The sequence below is a fragment of the Canis lupus genome, chromosome 9, assembly GCF_003254725.2.
Source record: "Canis lupus dingo isolate Sandy chromosome 9, ASM325472v2, whole genome shotgun sequence".
Taxonomy (NCBI): Eukaryota; Metazoa; Chordata; class Mammalia; order Carnivora; family Canidae; genus Canis; species Canis lupus.
This window is the reverse complement of record NC_064251.1, coordinates 39,262,935-39,282,765: the sequence shown is the minus strand read 5'-3', so window position 1 is coordinate 39,282,765 and position 19,831 is coordinate 39,262,935. Positions and strand designations below refer to the sequence as shown.

The 19,831-nt window shown below is 41.4% G+C and overlaps 2 protein-coding genes across 6 annotated transcripts in view; one reads left to right on the top strand and one right to left on the bottom strand.

Moving 5' to 3' along the window:
- Window positions 1–248: 248 nt before the first annotated feature.
- On the bottom strand, window positions 249–4,264 carry PEX12 (peroxisomal biogenesis factor 12). The gene is made up of 3 exons (XM_025440400.3): window positions 3,527–4,264; window positions 2,651–3,204; window positions 249–1,825 (listed from the first exon to the last, which is right to left on the bottom strand). Exons 1-3 carry the CDS (start codon window positions 3,650–3,652, stop codon window positions 1,426–1,428), a joined length of 1,080 nt encoding a protein of 359 aa, XP_025296185.1. The 5' UTR covers window positions 3,653–4,264; the 3' UTR covers window positions 249–1,425.
- A 6,121-nt stretch (window positions 4,265–10,385) lies between these two features.
- Window positions 10,386–19,831, top strand: part of AP2B1 (adaptor related protein complex 2 subunit beta 1) — a 131,290-nt gene continuing 121,844 nt past the window's right edge. For 3 of the 5 annotated variants that reach the window (XM_035721410.2, XM_049114216.1, XM_049114217.1), the window contains exons 1-2: window positions 10,487–11,086; window positions 16,498–16,557. In XM_035721410.2, coding sequence (XP_035577303.1) covers window positions 16,521–16,557 — 37 coding nt within the window. In that variant the 5' untranslated portion in view covers window positions 10,487–11,086; window positions 16,498–16,520. Of the gene's footprint in view, window positions 11,087–16,497; window positions 16,558–19,831 lie in introns of all 5 variants that reach the window. The other 2 variants (XM_025440399.3, XM_025440397.3) reach the window with 1 other exon arrangement.

Here is a 19,831-nt window from a genome sequence, read left to right as displayed (position 1 = left end):
AAGTAATTTTTTTTAAAGATTTTAGGGAAAGAGCAAGAAGGGGAAGGAGTAGAGGGAGAGGATCCCAAGCAGACTCCATGTTGAGCAGCAGAGCCCCCTGTGGGGCTTTGATCTTACAACCTTGAGATTATGACCTGAGCCAAAACCAAGAGTTGGATGTCGCTTACCAGACTGAGCCACCCAGGTTACCCCCACCTCAAGCAAGTACTTGTTAAGTTTCCACATAACCATGAAACTCGGGACACCTCTTTGCCAAAAACATTTATTCTTAAAATTTACTTAAGCGTTTCATAGAAACTTAGTAATAGCCAGAATAATTTGTGCCCATTTAGCAAACTCTTAACGACAAGAAGAAAGACCTTATTAAAAGATTCTTTTGCACATAGTTAAGTCAGTATTTTATGTCATCTCTTGATTGCTTATTAGTTTTGCTTTCACACCGAAATCTTCAAACTGCTCGGTATTACCCTCAACTGCTATTTTTCTTTAACCAGTTTCCCAAGAAAAGATACGTATGGCTCATAAAGGAATCTTATTTAAAAGTTGATGTACTATAGCAGATGCTACTTAACAAGTGGATCACAGTATATGGAAGGTGCTTTGTTTTTCTAAAGTGTTTCTAATTATTTCTATAAAGAGTAGGTCCACATTTCACATTGTTTGCACATTGATAAAATCTCTTCCTCATAGGCAGATAAATGCTTTTCTCAAGAAAAGGCCTGCTTCCCCATCGGGTGATGAGGGGCGATGAGACCTCTTTATGAGGTCTAACTTGGGTTTTTTCCTGAGAGCTTCTATACCTCTTGCTCTTCAAGGAAAAGCTTCTGTACTATCCTCTTTCATCTACTTCCTCTACACTGACCTTCATGTCCCCTGTCAATCCTGATTCTCTTATTCTAACCAGCTTGCTAAACTCTAAATAGGAGTCTAGAGAGCAGGTTAAAAGGTTTAGATCAATGGATATATCCTTTTAAAGAAATCCATATACAGTTGACCCTTGAACACAGATTTGAACTGTGTGGGTCCATTTGTATGTGGATTTTTTATAGTACAGTACTAAAAATGTATATTCTGTTAAAATTTTCTTAATATTTTCTTTAGCTTTACTGTAAGAATACAGTATATAATACATCTGACATAACAGAAAATGTGTTGTTTGTGTTAGTGGTAAGGCTTCCGGTCAACAGTAGGCTTAGTAGTTAAGTTTTGGGAGAGTCAAAAGTTACACATAAATTTTTCTACTGGGGGCGGGTGGTATCGGCACCATTAACACACATCATTCAGGGGTCAACTCTACTTGTGTAAAGTTCTTATAATTATGAATTGAGGATTAGAAGAATCAAACAATGCTAGGTACTGTGCTGAAAATCGTTTTTTCAGCCTTATGTGCAATAATTTTGTTGTGAGACAAAATGCTGATTCCTTTCAGTTTTCAGGGGAGTACAGTTTAATTAGATGTTGTACTTCTGTTGGATAACCTGTTATGGGACAAGTTTGGTGACTCCTTACATAATTAAACACACAGCGATAACAAAACACATAGCCAGAGGTGGCAAGAACAGTATCATTCACCCGGGTTTTACGACACAGTGGGCACACAGTCTTCATTTTGGGTAGCAGGGGAGAATCGGAATTGTAGTCTAGGTGTACAGGTGGTGGAGGAGTAGGCAGGGCAGTCAGTGATTTGATTGTTTCTTGATTTTCAGAGGAGTACCACCATTCAAGGAACTGCAGAAAGAATACTCCCACAGAAAGGCCAGTAGACAGGGTTAAGGCAGCACCTCCCAGAGCTTTCTTCAGAGATGACTTTATTTTGTCACCAACACTGGTGGGAGAATAGAACAAGGAGGCAAAAGGAGAAACTGTTTAGGTTTGATCACACAGTGACCAATATCAATGTAGCTCTTATATTTGTCATCAGAATTACTGATTCACTTTGGAGTTTGAGTAGCTGCTAGATTGGCACGGTCTCCTTTAGTGTCTATTCTAAATGATTTCCTTTTTCTGACTTACACTATTTTGAGAGCACAGGAGCTAAACTTTGTATTTAATGACTAGAGTTTTGTTTTTGTTTAGAGAAAAAAATTAATGAGATACTGATTATATTGATTTGTGTGTGTGTGTGTGTGTGTCAGATAGAATATCCAGAAAAAAGCAGCTCACTTAACAAAAAATAACCTAGCAATATTGAGGAATATATATTTGAATTTGTAGGAGCGTACAGATACCAACTAGAAACAGTGGCATTGTAGTTAAGAGTACAGTCTTACAGAGAACTGTTGATCTGGCTTGAATCTCAGTTCTCCCACCTTCTATCTATGTGGCCTTGGCAAGGTACCTAGCTAATAGGGCTTAGTTTCATCAAGTGTTAAACAGGGTAATGAATTTATTTCATGGAGTTGTGATGAGGATTGAGATATGTACGTAAATCAAACAGCACAGGGCCTGGCACACAGCAAGCCATGCACAAAAATGTAGCTAGTATGAGGAGGAAGGTTACCAGGATGGAAACTCTGGTTTTATGAACATAAGAATTTTTCTGTGATTTATGAAATACCTCAAAGTGGACCAAGGAGGGTGAGTTTCATAAAATTAGGTTAAGGTTTTAGAATTTCTTAGTGTAAGATTCTGGGAAATGTTAAAGCCTTACCTCCTGGCTGGTTGCTGCATCATGCTGGCTTCAGCTGGCTTGTGCTCCAGAGCCTGTATGTCCTGAACTGTAAGTCGACCTAGCCGAACTCCAGCCAGCCTCAGCAGTGGTGAATGATGCTGAGCCTTCCCTAGGATGTATCGAAGTTGTTGTACAAAAAAACAGCCTTCCCATGCCATGTTTACAAATGGGTAGGCTGCCAGGAAGGCTCTATAAAACTGTTTCCAGCGGGAAGAAGGGGGATGGATAGAATATTCATCCTCTTCTCTCAGGCTAGAAATCAGCTTCTCCAGCTTCACTTTCAGGTAGGGAAAAAGAACCAGGAACATAATTGACTTCCAAAACTGCTTCTTTGGGAGACCAGCGCTGGCCAATCTCTCAAGCTTGTGTGTGTCTCCCATTACAATGCGCTTCAAGCCATAAAAATTTTCAGAAAATGAGGCACTAGTTTTAGACAGGTAATGTTGCTGGAGCAGAAGATCTAGCAGGGTGAAGATTTCATCAAACCACCTCCAAAAGAAGCCATAGTGGGCAGGATTTGATTCTGCAAGAACCTAAAGCAAATTAGTGAATTAGTAAATTTCATTCCATTTCATATTCACATTTCCTTTTTTTCCCCCTCTAAATTCTGATACTTTGGGCTTAAACAAATTGCTTCTTTCGGGGTCTGCCCTATTGTCCCTGTAGTGCTGCGTATTCAGTACAGGACTCTTATAACAGGGACTCAAAAACTGTTAAATCTCTGGAAATGAATTATATGCTAATTGGCAATTTCAAAACCTAGGCAACTGAATAAACTCGTGTTACTGGTTTGATTTTTTTTTCTTTTTTTTTACCCAGTCGTCCCTAAAACCTTTTAGAGAATTAATACCTTACCTTGACCACATGCTGAAGAGCAGGTCTCACTGCTGTCATTAAACTGTCCTGTGCTACCACCTCAAAGATGGATGGCTGGTCATCCACCACAGCAGCAGTTGTGATGTGAGCCCCATGCTCAGCCATAGTTTCCTATGTGCACTGGGTTTCGCTTTACCCACAAGCCCTTTAGTAAGCATGAATTTGTTTTAGTTACCAAAGAGGTGCTCAGTCCTAAAGGTGATCTTTCTGCAGGAGGCCCAAAACTCCTTTTACAGAACTGGGCGGGGGAAAAAAGACCTCTTCTGGAGGCCGAGCGGGGGAGGGGTCTCGAATTAAGGAGATTAAGAACGAAATTAAGGCAGACGCGGGTGGACGTGGTGTGTGCGGTGGGGGTGACTTGTCAGATGCTGCGCCTCGAAGGGCAGAGCATGCCTACGGGGCACAGGCATGGGCGAAGGAGCTCTCCTCGGGAGCTGCGGTCCTGGAGGCTGCGGATCAGGGAGTCTCCATCGTGAGAGCTTAAAAGCCAGCAAGCTCGGAGGGGTTAGAGGTGGCAGCGCGGGCCCGGCACGCCAGGACCCGCTCCCGCTGCCGGCTGCCAAACGCCCGCGCCTGAGCTCGCGCGCGGACCTCCGTCCGGCGGGGCGCGAAACACTCACGACGCCACGTTGGAAGAGAGGCCTCCGCTTTATGACAGAAGCCGCACCCGGAAATAGAAGCGGCGGGGGACAGGGACGGCCGCCGGAGGAGAGGCGCTCTAGCCAGGACGGTGGCCTGGGAACCGGAACTAGCCGACTCTATGACCCCACCGGGATTTCCGCTTCCGCTCCCGCTGAAATTAAGTCACTTGGGGGCGGGCTTAAAGGCGAGTCCTTTGCTCGTTGGTTTTACTTTTCTTCGCCGGTTTTGCATCGCGTCCCCGGCGGGACGCCGCACCTGTGAATCTCCCTCTGCAGAGGTCATTTTGGCAAGATGTTTGGGGCGCCGCGCCGACGTCTGGCACCCGGAGCCAAGAGTTCCGGGCCTGTTGCTGAGGCCTTGGTTCCCTTGGGCGATACAGTTAGAGGTGGGAGGAGGAAAGGGAGTATGGACGCACGGAAGTTCTCTCTGCGCGCGGCGGGGGTGGTGGTTGATTTTACATTCTGCCACCTTCCGGGGGTGCTTTGGAGAGCCGCAGCTGGGCAGAGCATCCTTCAGCTTTGTGGCCGATGTTTAAAAAGATGATGAGAATGAGAAAGGTTCCTGCGGTTCGTCAGAACTGGGAACGATTACTTTCCATTCCAGCTGGTAGATCGACTTTTCTAGGTGTGGTTTTCTAGGTGTAGTAGGTGTAGCATAACGAGGTACCTGCCACACTCGATGAAAAAAAAGTTCCTCCTCTCGTCCACGGTTGGATGTGCCACAGCGATAAGACTACAGTGCTAAGACGGAGGCATCCTGATGAGTTCTAACTAGAACGAACTGGGGACGCTTGGTCGATGGTACTTTTCACTGTATATCAAAGTTAACGTAATTTACCTTACGGTTTGCAAAGTGCTTTTACACCGTATGCAACTTTACCTCGTTTGAGTTGCTTTAAAGCAACAGGTTTATTGAATTTAGACGAGTTACAAGTTCAGCTATTCCTCTTTCCAACCCTTCCCCACTTCTGTGCTAAATGGATAGGAATAAAAGGGGGGGGGGATTATCCACTGCCTTAAAGGACCTTATGATATAAAGTTCATTGGTTTGCATAATGAGAACTCTTAAAGACAAGGTTTGCATGTAACCGTTTTCAATAAAATCATGCAAGTTAATCTTATAGTTCTAAAACGTGGTTTGTTGTTGTTGTTGTTTTTTTTTTTACTCTACCAAATAACCTGCCAGCGAAAAGACTTACCTGACGAGGTATTAGGTGCTCTAACAATGGTAGCTGCTACATGCAGGCTTTTCTTAACAAGAAGACAAACGAGATTTAGCATTAACTACAAGTGGGAAATTAAGCGTTTGTATCAATGAGGGTTCTTTGTTTACAAGCAAAGAAACAGGCTAATATTTAAACTAAAAAGTTTATTGGAAATATATAGAGTAGTTAACAAAACAAGGAAAGCCATCTCTAAAAAGACAGGAACTACAGTCCTATTGGAGGTCTCAAGTAAGAATTAGTTGTCTCACCCAGGCAGTGTTGCATGAATGGGTTTCAACAAATTTCTGTCACTGTACTTATGATTCAAATTCAAGTTTGGATTTCCTCTGCTCCGTTTCACTTTTAGAAGAGGGCAAGACGGGTTCCTGGGTGGCTCAGTTGGTTAGGCATCTGACGCTTGGTTTCAGCTCAGGTCATGATCTCAGGGTTGTGAGATCTGGCTGGCGTTGGGCTCCATACTCAGAGCAGAGTTCACTTGGGATTGTTTCTTTCCCGTCCCCTCTGCTTCTCCCCTCACCCCTGTGCTCGCTTGTTTACTCGCTCTCTCTAAATAAGTAAATCTTGGGGGGAAAAAAGAGGGCAAGATGCCTTGATTAAATAGTCCTTTGAGGATACCCCAAAAGTAAATTGGAATTATGAGAAAAAGGATGAGAAAGGTTCCTGCGGTTCCTGGAAGAGAGGCCTCCGCTTTATGGCAGTAAAAAATAACTAATGTCAATTTTTAAAAATGATTTTATATATTTTAGTGAGAGTGTGCAAGCTGGGAGAGGGAGAGGAAAAGAGAGAATCTCAAGTGGACTTCTCACTGTGCGCAGAGCCCCACACGGGCTTGAACTCACCACCCTAAGATGGTGACCTGAGCCAAAATCAAGAGTTGAACGCTTAACTGACTGAGCCGTCCAGATGCTGCAATTAATGGCAATTATTAAAGCCAACAAATAATAACCACCTCATCATAAGTCCCATTCTCAGGTTTATATTGTAATAAGTAAAACACATAAAAAGTGTATTTACATGAAGAGGTATTCAGAGCCATCAGGTTAGTATGTGAAATTTTTTTTTAAAGATTTTATTTATTTATTCATGAGAGACACACACAGAGAAAGGCAGAGACACAGGCAGAGGGAGAAGCAGGCTCCATGCAGGGAGCCCGACGTGGGACTCAATCCAGGGTCTCCAGGATCATGCCCTGGGCTGAAGGCGGCGCTAAACCGCTGAGCCACCCAGGCTGCCCCAGTATGTGAATTTAGAAGAGATAACAATCAGCTGGGAAAAATAAGGCACTACAGACCAGCTTAAATAGAAACCCTATATTGGCCTACATAACCAAAGGGAAGAACGTTTCTATCCTATTTTATTTCAGCTTCTCTTTGCCAGTTGCTTTCTAATACAATGATGTAACCTGGTGCCTTCTGTACCTCATACCAAAACAGATGTCCACTGAGTTTTATGAATTAGGTGGATCTTAAAAGATGAGTACATTTGGGGCAAGTCACAGTAGTGGTGATAGGGCTTTCCAGGCTAAGGGAACAGCATGGAGTGTATAGGAGGAGTAAACTATAGTTTGCTTTAACTATAGAGCTACAGAAAGGAATAGTACAGAGTATGTTGAAAATAGTTTTAAGTGGATTATGGAAAGTCTTAAATGTTAGTTTTAGTACTTTGCCTGTGGACATTCATTTAATAAATATTGAATAACTTTTATGTGTCAGGCAGTATGCTAGGTTCTGGGTATGAAGTAGTAAAAACAGACATGGAATTTATAATCTAGGAGATAATAAGTAAATTAACAAATATATAATTTACAAGTGTAATAAGGGCTGGGATGGTGTGGCAGTCTGGGCTAGGAGGACAGAAACTATTAGACTGGGTAAATAGAGTGTCTTTCTGAGGAGATTACAATTAACCTGAGACTTAAATTATGAGCCAGTCATGTGGAGATTGAGTGAGGGGAGGGCGTAATTATTAGGCAGGAGAAGTGCTATTTGTGAAGGCCCTAGGATGAAAGAGTTCGGCATATTTGAGGGCTGCAATAGCAAAAGAGGAGATGTAGAGTAACTGAAAGGCATAAAATGGTGTTAGAGAGGTAGAGGGCAAGCTATGCAAGGACTCTGGCCATAGGAAGGAAGCTGGATTTTAGTTCAAGTGCAATGGGAGTTCCTTGAAGGATTTATACACCAGAGTCATGATGAGGTTTGTATTTTTTTTTAATATTTTATTTATTTCTGAGAGAGAGAGACAGAAGTAGGCTCCATGCAGTGAGCCCACATGGGACTTGATCCCAGGTCCCCAGGATCAGGCCCCAGGCTGAAGGCAGCACCAAACCACTGAGCCACCAGGGCTGCTCTGAGGTTTGTATGTTTAAGATGACCCTGTAATGTTTATATGGTTATGTTTACTTTGTGAAGATTCATCCAAAGTTTACATTTATGATGTGTGCACTTTTTAAAAATGTTTTTTATATTTCAAAATAAGTTAAATAACCTGGCTGCTATATGGAGAATGGTTGGGAGGAAAGTTGAGGTTTCTGGTAGTCTAGGCAATAGGTGGTGGCGGCTTGGATTAATGAGGTAGAGTAGAGTGGATTGGGTGAATTAAAGATTTTTTTTTTAATTAAAGATTTTGAAGGTAGATTGACAACTTAGAGATGGTTTGGATGTGATCATTAAGGGAGAGAGAAATCAAGAATGGCTCTCCAGTTTTCTGGCTTGAGCAAGTTACGGTAATTTATTGAGATAATCACACGTAGCGAATAGTACATAGTCATACTATGCAGCCATATTTCTAAGTGCTTTACATATATTACTTCCCTTAATCCTCATAACAGTCTTATGATTGGATATTACTATTTCCCCATTTTACAGGTGAGAAAACTAAAGAGCATAGTGATGGGGGAAACTGAGGGTGAGGATAGGTTTTGGACTTACTAGGCATTGAAAGGTTTTGAATAGGAGAGGAGAGGGATATGAATCAAAATCTTTTAAGGTTTTTCTGCTGGCTTTTTTTTTTTTAACAAAATCCATATCTAATTTCCAGTAATTATAACTGGAACCAGGCTTTTCAACACCCCTTCTCCCTTATCCCAAGGTTTGCTTAATTTGGGTGGGCTATAAATATAGAATTTTCCATCAGCATGGTTAGCAAGTTGGTGGTTTGAAGTTGGGAGTAGGTCAAGGCTAGAGATAGAGATTTTGGAATCCTACGGATAGGAACAATCATTGAGCTCATGGTATTGCTAAAGAGATAGTGTAAATAAAACGTATGAATATAGAACTTAAAATCCTTGCTATTTTCTCTCTCAAATATCCAATATACTTTCAGCCATATTTTCTTATGGAGCTATTCAGAACTCGTTTCTATTTCTTCAGCTCCCATTCATCCTCAAACTTCTTCAGGATGGCTTTTGCCTTCAGATCTCTACTGATGGTCCCATCAATGACATCAAAGACTATTTACTTTGAGCTGGGGAGAGAGAATCTTAAGCAGTCTCCATGCTCCGTGTGCATGACCTGAGTTGCAATCAAGAGTTGGTTGCTTAACCGACTGAGCCACCTAAGCACCCTGACATTAAAGACCTTTATGTTGCTAAATCCTTGGACAGTTTTCAGCCCTCCCTCCTCCTCTCTATAGCAACGATATTGTTGACCATTCACTCATATATTTATGCATTCAATAAATTTTGGGGAGGGGGCTAGGTCTCAGAGATAGAGTGAACAGACTGGTATAGTTCCTACTTTATAGAACTCTAAAAATAGGGGCAGCCCGGTGGGTGGTTCAGTGGTTTAGCGCCACCTTTGCCGCAGGGCCTGATCCTAGAGACCTGGGATCCAGTCCCACGTCAGGCTCCTTGCATGGAGCCTACTTCTCCCTCTGCCTGTGTCTTTGCCTCTCTCTCTCTCTCTCTCTCTCTCTCTCATGAATAAATAATCTAAAGAAAAAAGAACTCTAAAAACATGCTAAAACATTTTAACCACCTGCTTTTCCTTCTCCCTTTCTACTTTGCAGTCCCTTTGCATTTTGGTTTCAAGTTCTGTCCCAGGCTCTCTTGCTTTCCATTTTTTCTTTTTAGCCAAAGACTTACTATTTTTAGAGCAGTTTTAAGTTCACAGCAAGATTGAGGTGGGGGTACAGAGATTTCTAGGTCTTGGTTTCCAAAAGCAACTTACTTTTGTGTAAGCACGCCTATTGTAAGCCAGGTGCTTTACTTACTTGATCTCATTTAAACTTCACAAGCCGGACAGAATTAGATCATTGGCTTCATTTCACAGATAAGGAGATGTTAAGTGATTTATCAGTCATTTTCGTGGCATGGATTTGGACTCAGATTTGATGCCATCTCAACCTGTTTTCTTTTCACTACTATCCTTTGGTCCCACTGCCCGTGGACAGTCCGGGGCTGGGTCACCATTGTCCACAGTCCTGAACTGGCCTGCGAAATTAGCTGAGCTTTATTATTTTTTTAATATTTTATTTATTTATTCATGAGAGACACAGAGAGAGAGAGAGGCAGAGACACAGGCAGAGGGAGAAGCAGGCTCCATGCAGGGAGCCCGACGTGGGACTCGATCCCGGGTCTCCAGAATCAGGCGCTGGACTGAAGGTGGTGCTAAACCGCTGAGCCACCCGGGCTGCCCATTAACTGAGCTTTAAAAAAAATTAAAAAAATAAAAAATAAATAAAAAATAAAAAATAAAAAAACATTTTTTTTAATAAAAGGACAGGATATTTCACCTTTTCTATGTGAGAGTTTTTAGGGAGCGCCTGTGTGATGAATCAAGTCCAGAGAACAGCAGCTTGTTTCATACATCCCTCTGCAGAGCCACTGGCCCGGGCGTCCCGCCTCCGGTTTCCAAGCGAAACCCGCCTGTCTCCAAGGCTACGGAGCTCGCCGCCGTTCAGGTTCTCCCGCGCGCGGGGATGACGGTTCGCGGCGAGGTTCTCTGACGTCAGAGTTTCCTGTCCACCATCTTTGTCCCTGGCAAAGTGGGTTTTGCGCAGTGGCTTAGACCTGGAGAAGGAGTCGTGACGTGCAGGAAACCATTACAACACCACTCGGGCCGTGCTCTCTGGCTGCTGCCGCCACCCCCGCCTTGCCTCCGGTGAGTTCGAGGCGGCTAACTTCGGGGTGTGTCCCTCATTGATTGCGGGGGGGGGGACCCCAGGTTGCCTTGGAGGCTGGCAGGGGAAGAGGGAATCCTAGGAGCGTGACCGTTGAGGATGGAGTGAGCCGTCGGGTGTGACCGTTGTGAGGAAGAGGGTCGGAGAAAGGGAGTCCGCCGCTCTGTCGTGGCGAGGGAATCCTCGGGTGTGGCTGCTGGGAGTCGGGGGCACCGGAGGGAAGATCATGTTCGAGGTCGGAGGTTAGGGCCGGAGGCCGGGGTGCGGCCAGTAGAGGCCGAAGGCGAGAGATGTTCCTTCTTCCCCGCTTGGCGTCCCCTCTGAGGCTGGGACATGCCCAGCTAAGGAAAAAGGGAGCGGGATTCCCCCACAGGTTTGTCCATTGACGGGCAAAACTCGCCAGTTTCCCGTAATTCGGGGTTAAGCGACACCTCTCTCCCACCTCGTAATGGAGGACTACATCCCTACGATGTTGACCCCCCCCGCCCGGGGTGGGGGCAGAAGAGGAATTCCTGACGCTGGAGGGAAGAGAAGAGAAGAGGAAGCAAGTAGGGGTAAATCTTAGCCCAGAATTTTTTTCTTTCCGGGCTCAGCTGGAATGATCTGGTTTGAGAAGTGCTGTAGAGGTAAAGAAACCGGAATGTCCTGTTTATTTCCATGTTCTTTGAATCCGAAGAATTAATTTGTGCCGTTTGTTTTCAGAGCAGTCTTCTACCTGGGGAGAGAGGCTTTTATCGAACTCACCTGGCCTTTTCTTTCTGGAGCAGTGTGCATCAAGTGTTGATGCTTCATTAAACTTTTTTCTTTTTTTTTTTTTAAAGAAGTGTGTCTTATTTTTAACATTTCTTTTTAAAAGGTTTTATTTATTTGGGAGAGAGCATGCACAAGCTAGGGGGAGAGGCAGAGAGAGAGGGAGAAGCAGACTCCCCCCCCCCCCCCCCCCAAGCAGGGAGCGCGAGGTGGGGCTTGATCCAGGACTTGGAGATCATGACCTGAGCGGAAGGCAGACGCTTAACTGACTGAGCTACCCACGCGCCCCAAGAAGTGTGTTTTAAATGCCAGATACTGTTTTGATGATCATTTCGGTTTAAAAGAAAAAGAAAATGCCACATGTTTAGAAAAGGCGGGATGACCAAGAAGGTGGTCTCAAGGAGGAACAATTTAAATGATTTAATTACCTTTCTGGAAGTGTATTGCTTAGCCTCAGGGTACACTTAAGAGTAGTAATAGAAAGCAGCGGATGGAGGAGATGCAGCTGTACAAGAAAACGTGTAACACATTCCAGTGATGACTAAGCATGGTGGTAAAGTGAGAACTGTTTGCAGGTATCTTAACAATTTAAACTCCCAAGGAAGCAGAAAGGATAGTGTGTTCTGTAAACAGCCTCACTGGAAAGTTGGGTGGTAAAATTAACACAAAAGCTAACATTCTGTGAGTTAAGAGAGACTCAAGAAAAGCCTACTTCATCTTTTTTTATCCCCCCCCCCCCCTTAAACATCCATATTTTGAGATACTACATTTTTATGCACAGGTTTGACCTAAGCTGAGCAAAAAGCGAATTAGATACCATACCTTCTTCTTTCTTCCTTCTTATAGGCTTAAGTTTTCCAGGGTTTTGGTATTTCGGTTAAGAATTGGGTGTAAAACTTGGGGCACCTGGGTGGCTCGGTTTGTTGGGTATCTGGCTTCGGCTCAGGTCATGGCCTTGGGGTCCTGGGATCCAGCCCCGTGTCTGACTTTTGGTCAGTGAGGAGTCTACATGTCCCTCTGCCCCTTGCTCATTCTTTCTCTTAAATAAAATCTTAAAAAAAAATCTGATGTAAAACTTTAGAACTTCTTTCTTATTGTATAATATTAACATTACTATGTAGCCTGCCATAGTTAAATAGAAATCACAAATGTGGGGGTGCCTAAGTGGCTTAGTCGGTTAATCCTTCAACTCTTGATTTCTGCTCAGGTCGTGATCTCTGAGTCATGAGGTCAAACTCATGTCAGGCTTCAGGTTCAGCAGTGTCTGCTTGTCCCTTTCCCTCTGCTTTTCACATGCACTTTTTCTCTAAAATTTTTTTAATAAAGATTATTTATTCATGAGAGAGACAGAGACAGAGACACAGGCAGAGGGAGGAGCAGGCTCCATGCAAGAAGCCTGATGTGGGACTCAATCCTGGGACTCCGGGATCACGCCCGGAGCCAAAGGCAGATGCTCAACCGCTGAGCCACCCAAGCATCCCTTCTCTCTCTAAATTAAATAAATCTTAAAAAAAAAGAAAGAAAGAAAAAGAAATTGCAGAGGTGTCTGTTGTAATTAGATGTCTTGTGATTTTTTATGAACTAAATGATAATGGAAGGCACTATTACCTTTGCATTGAAATATCTAATTATTGGAATATTTGAAATCTCAGAGTCTCACCCTTGTAATAAAAGATGTCTGAATGACCATTTTGCTCTCTAATTGGGTTAACTCCAGCCAGTTTTTCGCTATGAGCACCAAACTGTGTAAAGCCTAACTCTGTAAAAGAAGGGATTTAGTGGCCTCTCCAAGTCTAATTTAGGTGCTATTTCCCAAAGAGCCATTTGAAATTGACCCTATTAATTTTTTTCTGGCCTCTTTTTCTTTAGGGGCACTGTGAGGAGGGAGGAATAGAAGGGTCTTTCACAACCTATATTTGGTTGAAACTAGGTTATGTTATATCCATATATATCATCCTGTGCAGGGAGGCATTCTCTGAAAATGCAGTGACATCACACTCCAAGCGAGAACAAGTAAGAGTGAGTGCATGCTTTCCAAACTGTGGCAGCTTTGTCGTGTAGCAGTATTCCTAGGCCATACTGCAGGTCCTGGAACAGTCAGTGTGTAGTGTGATCTGGTGGGTGGGTGGGTGGTGTGAGTTCAAATTCCATGATGGCTTTGCTTCTTCCTGGGGTTCTGTTATAGCAACAAAAAGAAAAATTTTTTTCCAAGAGGAGCTTGATTTTTGAGGCTCTTCAGTGAATATTTGACTTTTTTTCCCCCCAGCTCTATCTTGGCTGCTTTTCTTTGCCTTCTAATGCAGGCTACAGTTTTCACCATCCTGTGTTTTGGAGAATCTGGTTATGTTATCTCTGGCATGTGATTATCTCATTTAAAAAATGCATATGTAATTTTTTGAAGTGTAATTCACATAACATAAAATTAACCATTTTAAAGTGAACAGTTCAGAGACAGTACATTCACAGTGTTGTGCAACTACCACTTCTCCCACTTGTTTTTGTTTAGACTATTTTTATTTTTCTTGGAGTTTTCTTTTGGCTTAAGGCAGGAACTGACTTAATACAATGTTTCCCTGTGGATAGGGGTAAGGGATATTTTATTACTGTTGTTTACCACAGTGGAAGCTAAAAGAGATAGGTTTCTCCCTTTCTTTAAGAGCAGAGATTCTTAATTTAGGATCTAAGATTACTGGACTCTTTTCCCTGAAAGTTTGTGGTTGGATACATTATTCTTTAAGAACACAGTGCTCACAATGAATAGGACAGAAATACATTCCTTGACAATGAAATTTAAGGGAGATAGTGAAATGTGTGGGTCACTAATAAGGGTAGAATTTAAGACGAGGTTAATTTTATGTTTAACAGTCTGGTTAATTAAGGCTCCCCTTAAGGATTTAATATGTGTAAATGTGTATGAGATCTATAGAAAACAATAATTTTTGTGCCCCTTTTCAAAGAAACTGGATGAAAAATTTTGTTTTCAAGCAGATTTTTTTAGATCCTAAGTAAGTTTTAAGTTTTGAGGATTCCATGGACTTAAAATGGCATAGTAACATCCTAGACAGACCATAATGGCCTTGAGCTATGGCTCTCCTGTCTAATAATCATTTCTGTATACCAGTTTCTCTCTTTGTATATATGAGTTCTTACATGATAACTTCAGATTTATTCCAGATCTGTTATGTGAAGGACTCTTTTCTTCAGTTTGCCGTTTCACATTTAGTGTACATTGTGAATAGATTAAATGATTATAGTGTTCTTTGAATTTTTGCTAGAAAGGCATTATGAGGGACTCCTGGGTGGCTCAGTGGTTGAGTGCCTGCCTTCGGCCCAGAGCGTTGTCCCAGAGTTCCGGGATCGGGTCCCGCATCGGGTTCCCTGTGTGGAGCCTGCTTCTCTCTCCGCCTGTGTCTCTGCCTCTCTCTCTATGTGTCTCATGAATAAATAAATAAAATCTTTTTTTTTTTTTAAAGAAAGACATTATGAAAATATTGCATAAGGCAAATCCCTGTTACAGGTTAATTTTTAATTATAAGAGCTATCAAAATGGGAATTTGTGTATTCTGTAATATTTGTGAGTTCTAGCTCACATCTTTTAAGAAATAATTTTGTGAAATTCTAGTACAACCTAAAGCATTCTTGCATAAGGATCAGGACTGTAAATAGTAGTGACTTTTAAAGATCTCAGCTGAGTCTAATTTCCCTTAGGCTATCCAAGTAGCACATTTTAGAGATCAGATTTGAGCCAGGCTTTTTTCATTATTTCATGTTTATTTGGCTCTTTTTCCTTTTCCTTAATTACAGTGATTTATTGCTTAGATCTTTTCTCTCTCATCCATATTTACTGTTGTTTGCCAAATGTGGTATTGCTCAAGTTTGCCAAATGTATTATCACTCATGTCGTTTTGGCCTGACAATAATGAGCAGGTGCCAGGCATCAGTCCCAAATCTGGTAGTAAGTATTGTTAATGAGGATGGTAAGGAAGAAACACATTTTTGAGTGCTGAAGAAATATTATTAAATGAAAATTTTAATACATTTAAAGATATCAAGTACCTTGGACAAAGTCGTAAGTGTGACTTAAATCAGAAAACATTGTCTAATTATTTGGGGGAGAAATGTGACCAGTCATTTTTGCCATTTTTGTTTCACTAGTGGAACCATGTGTCAGAGTAATTCTCCTGGGAATTGGAACAGAAGCATTAAATTTGAGGCTGGGATCCATGGTCTTTTAAGTTTTAACACCAGTTCTGATTGTCTTTTATATGCAATGTGACTGGATAATCTTTTTTTTTTTTTTTGCCTTGTTTTTAACTGTAAAGTATATTATTTATTATTTGGGAATGCTTTTGGGCTAGGTATAGATTGTTGCAAGTATGAAAACTATAATAAATCCATGTGCAAGGTATATTTGTCTCTAGATACTTGTTGTGAGGCAGCCCGGGTGGCTCAGTGATTTAGCGCTGCCTTCAGTCCAGGGCCTGATCCTGGGGACCCAGGATGGAGTCCCATGTCCGGCTCTCTGCATGGAGCCTGCCTCTCCCTCTGCCTCTCTCTCTCTCTGGGTCTCTCATGAATAAATCTTTAGGAAAAAAAAAAAAAAGATACTTGTTGTGAAAGAATATCGTCCTATTAATGTAGGCTCTTTATTCTGAGAGAAATTACTTTTTTTTCAAGAGATTCATGTAAAAAACAAAACAAAAAAACAAACAGAAAAAGAGATTCATGTAATGGTGAATAGGTTGGCACAATTATCTTCTCTTTCAGCCTTACCATTGCTTCAGGATATGTGCTTTGGAATGACCCCATCTTGAGTAGGAAATAAATCAGATTTTCCTGAATGGAAAGTAGTGGAGAGAGCTTTCAAAACTTTTTCTTATTTTAAATATTTGAGCGCCTAATTGGAGATGTATTTGCAGAAAGGTCTAGCTTTAGGTCTTGGAGGCTTTGAAGAGATAATTATGGATAAAATTACAAGGCCACAATAGGTTTAGATTATTAGTGCATTCCAGTTAGCCTATGGATTTTGCTCTGGTTAGATCTTGAGGCAAGAGTTACGTTCTTAATTATCTTAGCATCCCTTGAGTCACCAATAATGGTGGTAAGGAAGAAAATACTCATTTGAGTATAGAAATTCTTATAAATGGTCTTAAAATTAATCAAATGTCTGCTGGACATAAATCATTTGGATAAAGATTTTTTTTTCTCGTTGAAGGTGCACATTAAAGATCCAGAACCATGACTGACTCCAAGTACTTCACAACCAATAAAAAAGGTAAGTATGAAAACTTGAAAAAAAAAAAAAAAAAAAGAAAACTTGATCAAAGAACTTTGAGCTCTTTTGAGAAGTTTCTCCAAAAGTTGTGGTGTGAGATTGTTCCACCTAGAATGTTCCTGACATCTTCAGTTATACATATTGTTGACTGTCTCATTGCGGAGCCTATTATTTATACAGAAAAGTGTCTTTGAATAAATTATTAAAGGATAGGTTTGTAGACATAGGACTGTGATGCACATCATTTTGATTTGAAGGTTCTATTATGGTAAAATGATGAACTCCAACTTTGATCCATTGAAGATTGGTAGATCTGGGGAAGGCAGAAGAGGAAAAAGCAGAACATTCATTCTTTTTTTTTTTTTTTTTCTTGGAAATAACTTTATAACAAAGACTATTAATATAGATCGTGCAAAAGTGAAAATGCAAGTTTTCTTTCTGTTTCTGTTCCTGAGGTGAACTCAGGGTGTATCCTTAGTCTTTTTCTGTGCATATAAATGCAGGTATTAATCCATATGATTAAATAGTTTTTTATTTTTTTATTTTTTAAAGATTTTGCTTATTTATTCATGAGAGACAGAGACAGAAGGAGGCAAGCAGAGACACAGGCAGAGGGAGAAGGAGGCTCTATGCAGGGAGCCTAATGTGGGACTTGATCCTGGGACTCAAGGATCATGCCCTGGGCCAAAGGCAGGCACTAAACTGCTGAGCCACCAGAGATCCCCAATAGTTTTTTATCTTTAACAAAAAGGGACATGTAACAGTACATAGAAACTTGATATTTTATATCCTTCCATATAGATCTACCTCATTCTTTGTTTGGGCTTTATATAGATATTTTTTGTTGTTAAGATTTTATTTGAGAGAGAGTGAGAACAAGCAGGGAAGAGGGACAGAAGGAGAGAGAGAGAAAAGCAGATCCCCCCTCTCCTCTCCTCTCATCTGAGCAGGGAGCCAGATATGGGGCTTGATCACTGGACCTGGAGATCATGACCTGAGCCGAAGACAGATGCTTAACTGACTGAGCCACCCAGGCGCCCCCAAATACATTCTTTGTACTTAAAACAGGGAACCTCTAGAGTCAATTCCAGGATTTTTAAGTCACAGACTGGATTACTTGAAAATAGCTTTGAATTTATTAACCTCATTGTCTTTGTCATCAGAAATATAATACTGGTTTACAGGGTGCTTGGGTGGCTCAGTCATTTGAGCATCCAACTATTACTTTTGGCTCAAGTCTTGATCTTGGGGTCATGAGCTTGCCCTGCATCAGCCTCTGTGCTGATTGTGGAATCTGCTTACAATTCTTTCCCTCTCCCTTTTTCTGGCGTGCATGTGTTTTGTATTTAGCAGTCTTATATTTACTTAAGTATTCTGGGCATGACACCAACTGTCATTCCTCTTACTCTCTAACAACTTTCCTTCTCAGATGGATCTTTTCACCTCCCTTCCAGAGGCTGAAATATGATACTAGTGGATTATAACCCATTGAAAAATATATACACACACATATATATATATATACACACACACACACACACACACACACACACACACATAAATTATAGAATTGATTCAGGTAAGAGTTATCAGTGAATGCTAAAATGACTAGCAGGTGGAAGTTTGATGAGAAACAAACAGGATGTTTAAATAGTCTCAAAATTTCCTTTCACAAATTATTAATTATAAAGGAAAAAATAACTTTACAATGCCGGAACCTATTTACTCCCTTAACCAAGTCTTCAATGTTAACATCATCAGTAATGGGACACATTAGCATTATTTGTCTCTGATGTCATGTACTGAGAAGAATATAACATCCCCTAAGAATTACGCCTATCAAAATGCATAATCTCAGAGTATAATCATGAGGGAACACCCATAACATGCCCAAACTGAGGGCATTCTTTTTTTTTATTTTATTTTTTTTTATTTATTTTTTTTTTCCAAACTGAGGGCATTCTATAAAATAACTGCCCGATAGCTTTAAAAAATCGTATCATGAAAGACAAAGCCGAAGAACTGTTTCAGATTAAAGAAGACTCAAGAGGGCAGCCCCCGTGGCGCAGCGGTTTAGTGCCGCCTGCAGCCTAGGGTGTGATCCTGGAGACCTGGGATCGAGTCCCACGTCGGGGTCCCTGCATGGAGCCTGCTTCTCCCTCTGCCTGTGTCTCTGCCTCCCTCTCTCTCTCTCTCTCTCTCTCTCTCTCTCTCTCTCTCCTCCCTCCCTCCCTCCCTCCCTCCCTCCCCCTCTCTCCCCCTCTCCCCCCCCCCCCCCCGTGTGTGTGTGTGTGTGTGTCTATGAATAAATGAATAAAATCTTAAAAAAAAAAAAAAAAGGACTCAAGAGACATGACAATAAATCTAACATATGACCCTGGATTGGATCCTGGCCTAAAGGGAATGGTGGTAAAATTGCTATGAAGGACATTATCAAAACCTGCAGCTAATAAAGGAGAATATATGAGCACCTGGCTGGCTTAGTTGGTGGAGCATACAACTCTTGATCTTGGGGTCATGAGTTTGAGTCCCACATTGAGTGTAGAGATTACTCAAACTCTTAAAAAAAAAAAAAAAAATAGGAGGGCACACTGTGGTGCCCTGGAGTGAGCAAAGAGCACCAAAACATTTTCTAGAAAGTGCAAACATATCTGTCCTGTTCTGGGCATTTGGAGTTACATAGGGTAAACAAGTTCTTCTATTACAATATGGAAAACTCACATAGTGAGTTTCTTCTTTTTATCATCTACTAGTCAGTGGCTTTCAACCTTGTCTACACATTGGAATTATCCAGGTAAATGTAAAACAATACTAATTATCTAAGTCCTTGCAACTGAGATACCCTGATTTCATTGTTCTGGGATATGGCCTGGGTGTGGGATTTTTTTTTTTAAAGATCCCCACCTTTCTCTCATCTGTGGCCAAGATTGAGAACCATGTTAGCTGCTAGCCGTGTTTGGTAGATTTGATTAGGGGGTGGAGGAAAGGAAAAATTTAAGAATTTAATAAAGTTATGAGTATGAGATACCATGTCTCACTTGTTGCACTCTTTGGCTCCTACCAGCTTCTTCCCTATCTTCCTTATTTACACTTCAGAAAAACCATTAACCCTGCTTGTCATTCATTTTCAGCTTTTTTTTTTTTTTTTTGATTCTCTGAAATAGTACTTCTTCTGTTAACATTTTGTGTTCTTTGATGACCAAGATGTCTATGTTGACATAAAAAGATCCCTATCTTCCTTGTTTACACTTCAGAAAAACCATTAACCTTGCTT

What these genes read in the sequence shown, in the direction of transcription:
- PEX12 (XM_025440400.3), bottom strand. Translation starts at nt 3,652, where the DNA reads ATGGCTGAGCATGGGGCTCACATCACAACTGCTGCTGTGGTGGATGAC. An exon ending in CTCTTCAGCATGTGGTCAAG is followed by an intron (nt 3,205 to 3,526) that starts GTAAGGTATTAA and finishes AATTTGCTTTAG; the next exon opens with GTTCTTGCAGAATCAAATCC. An exon ending in ATGCAGCAACCAGCCAGGAG is followed by an intron (nt 1,826 to 2,650) that starts GTAAGGCTTTAA and finishes TTCTCCCACCAG; the next exon opens with TGTTGGTGACAAAATAAAGT.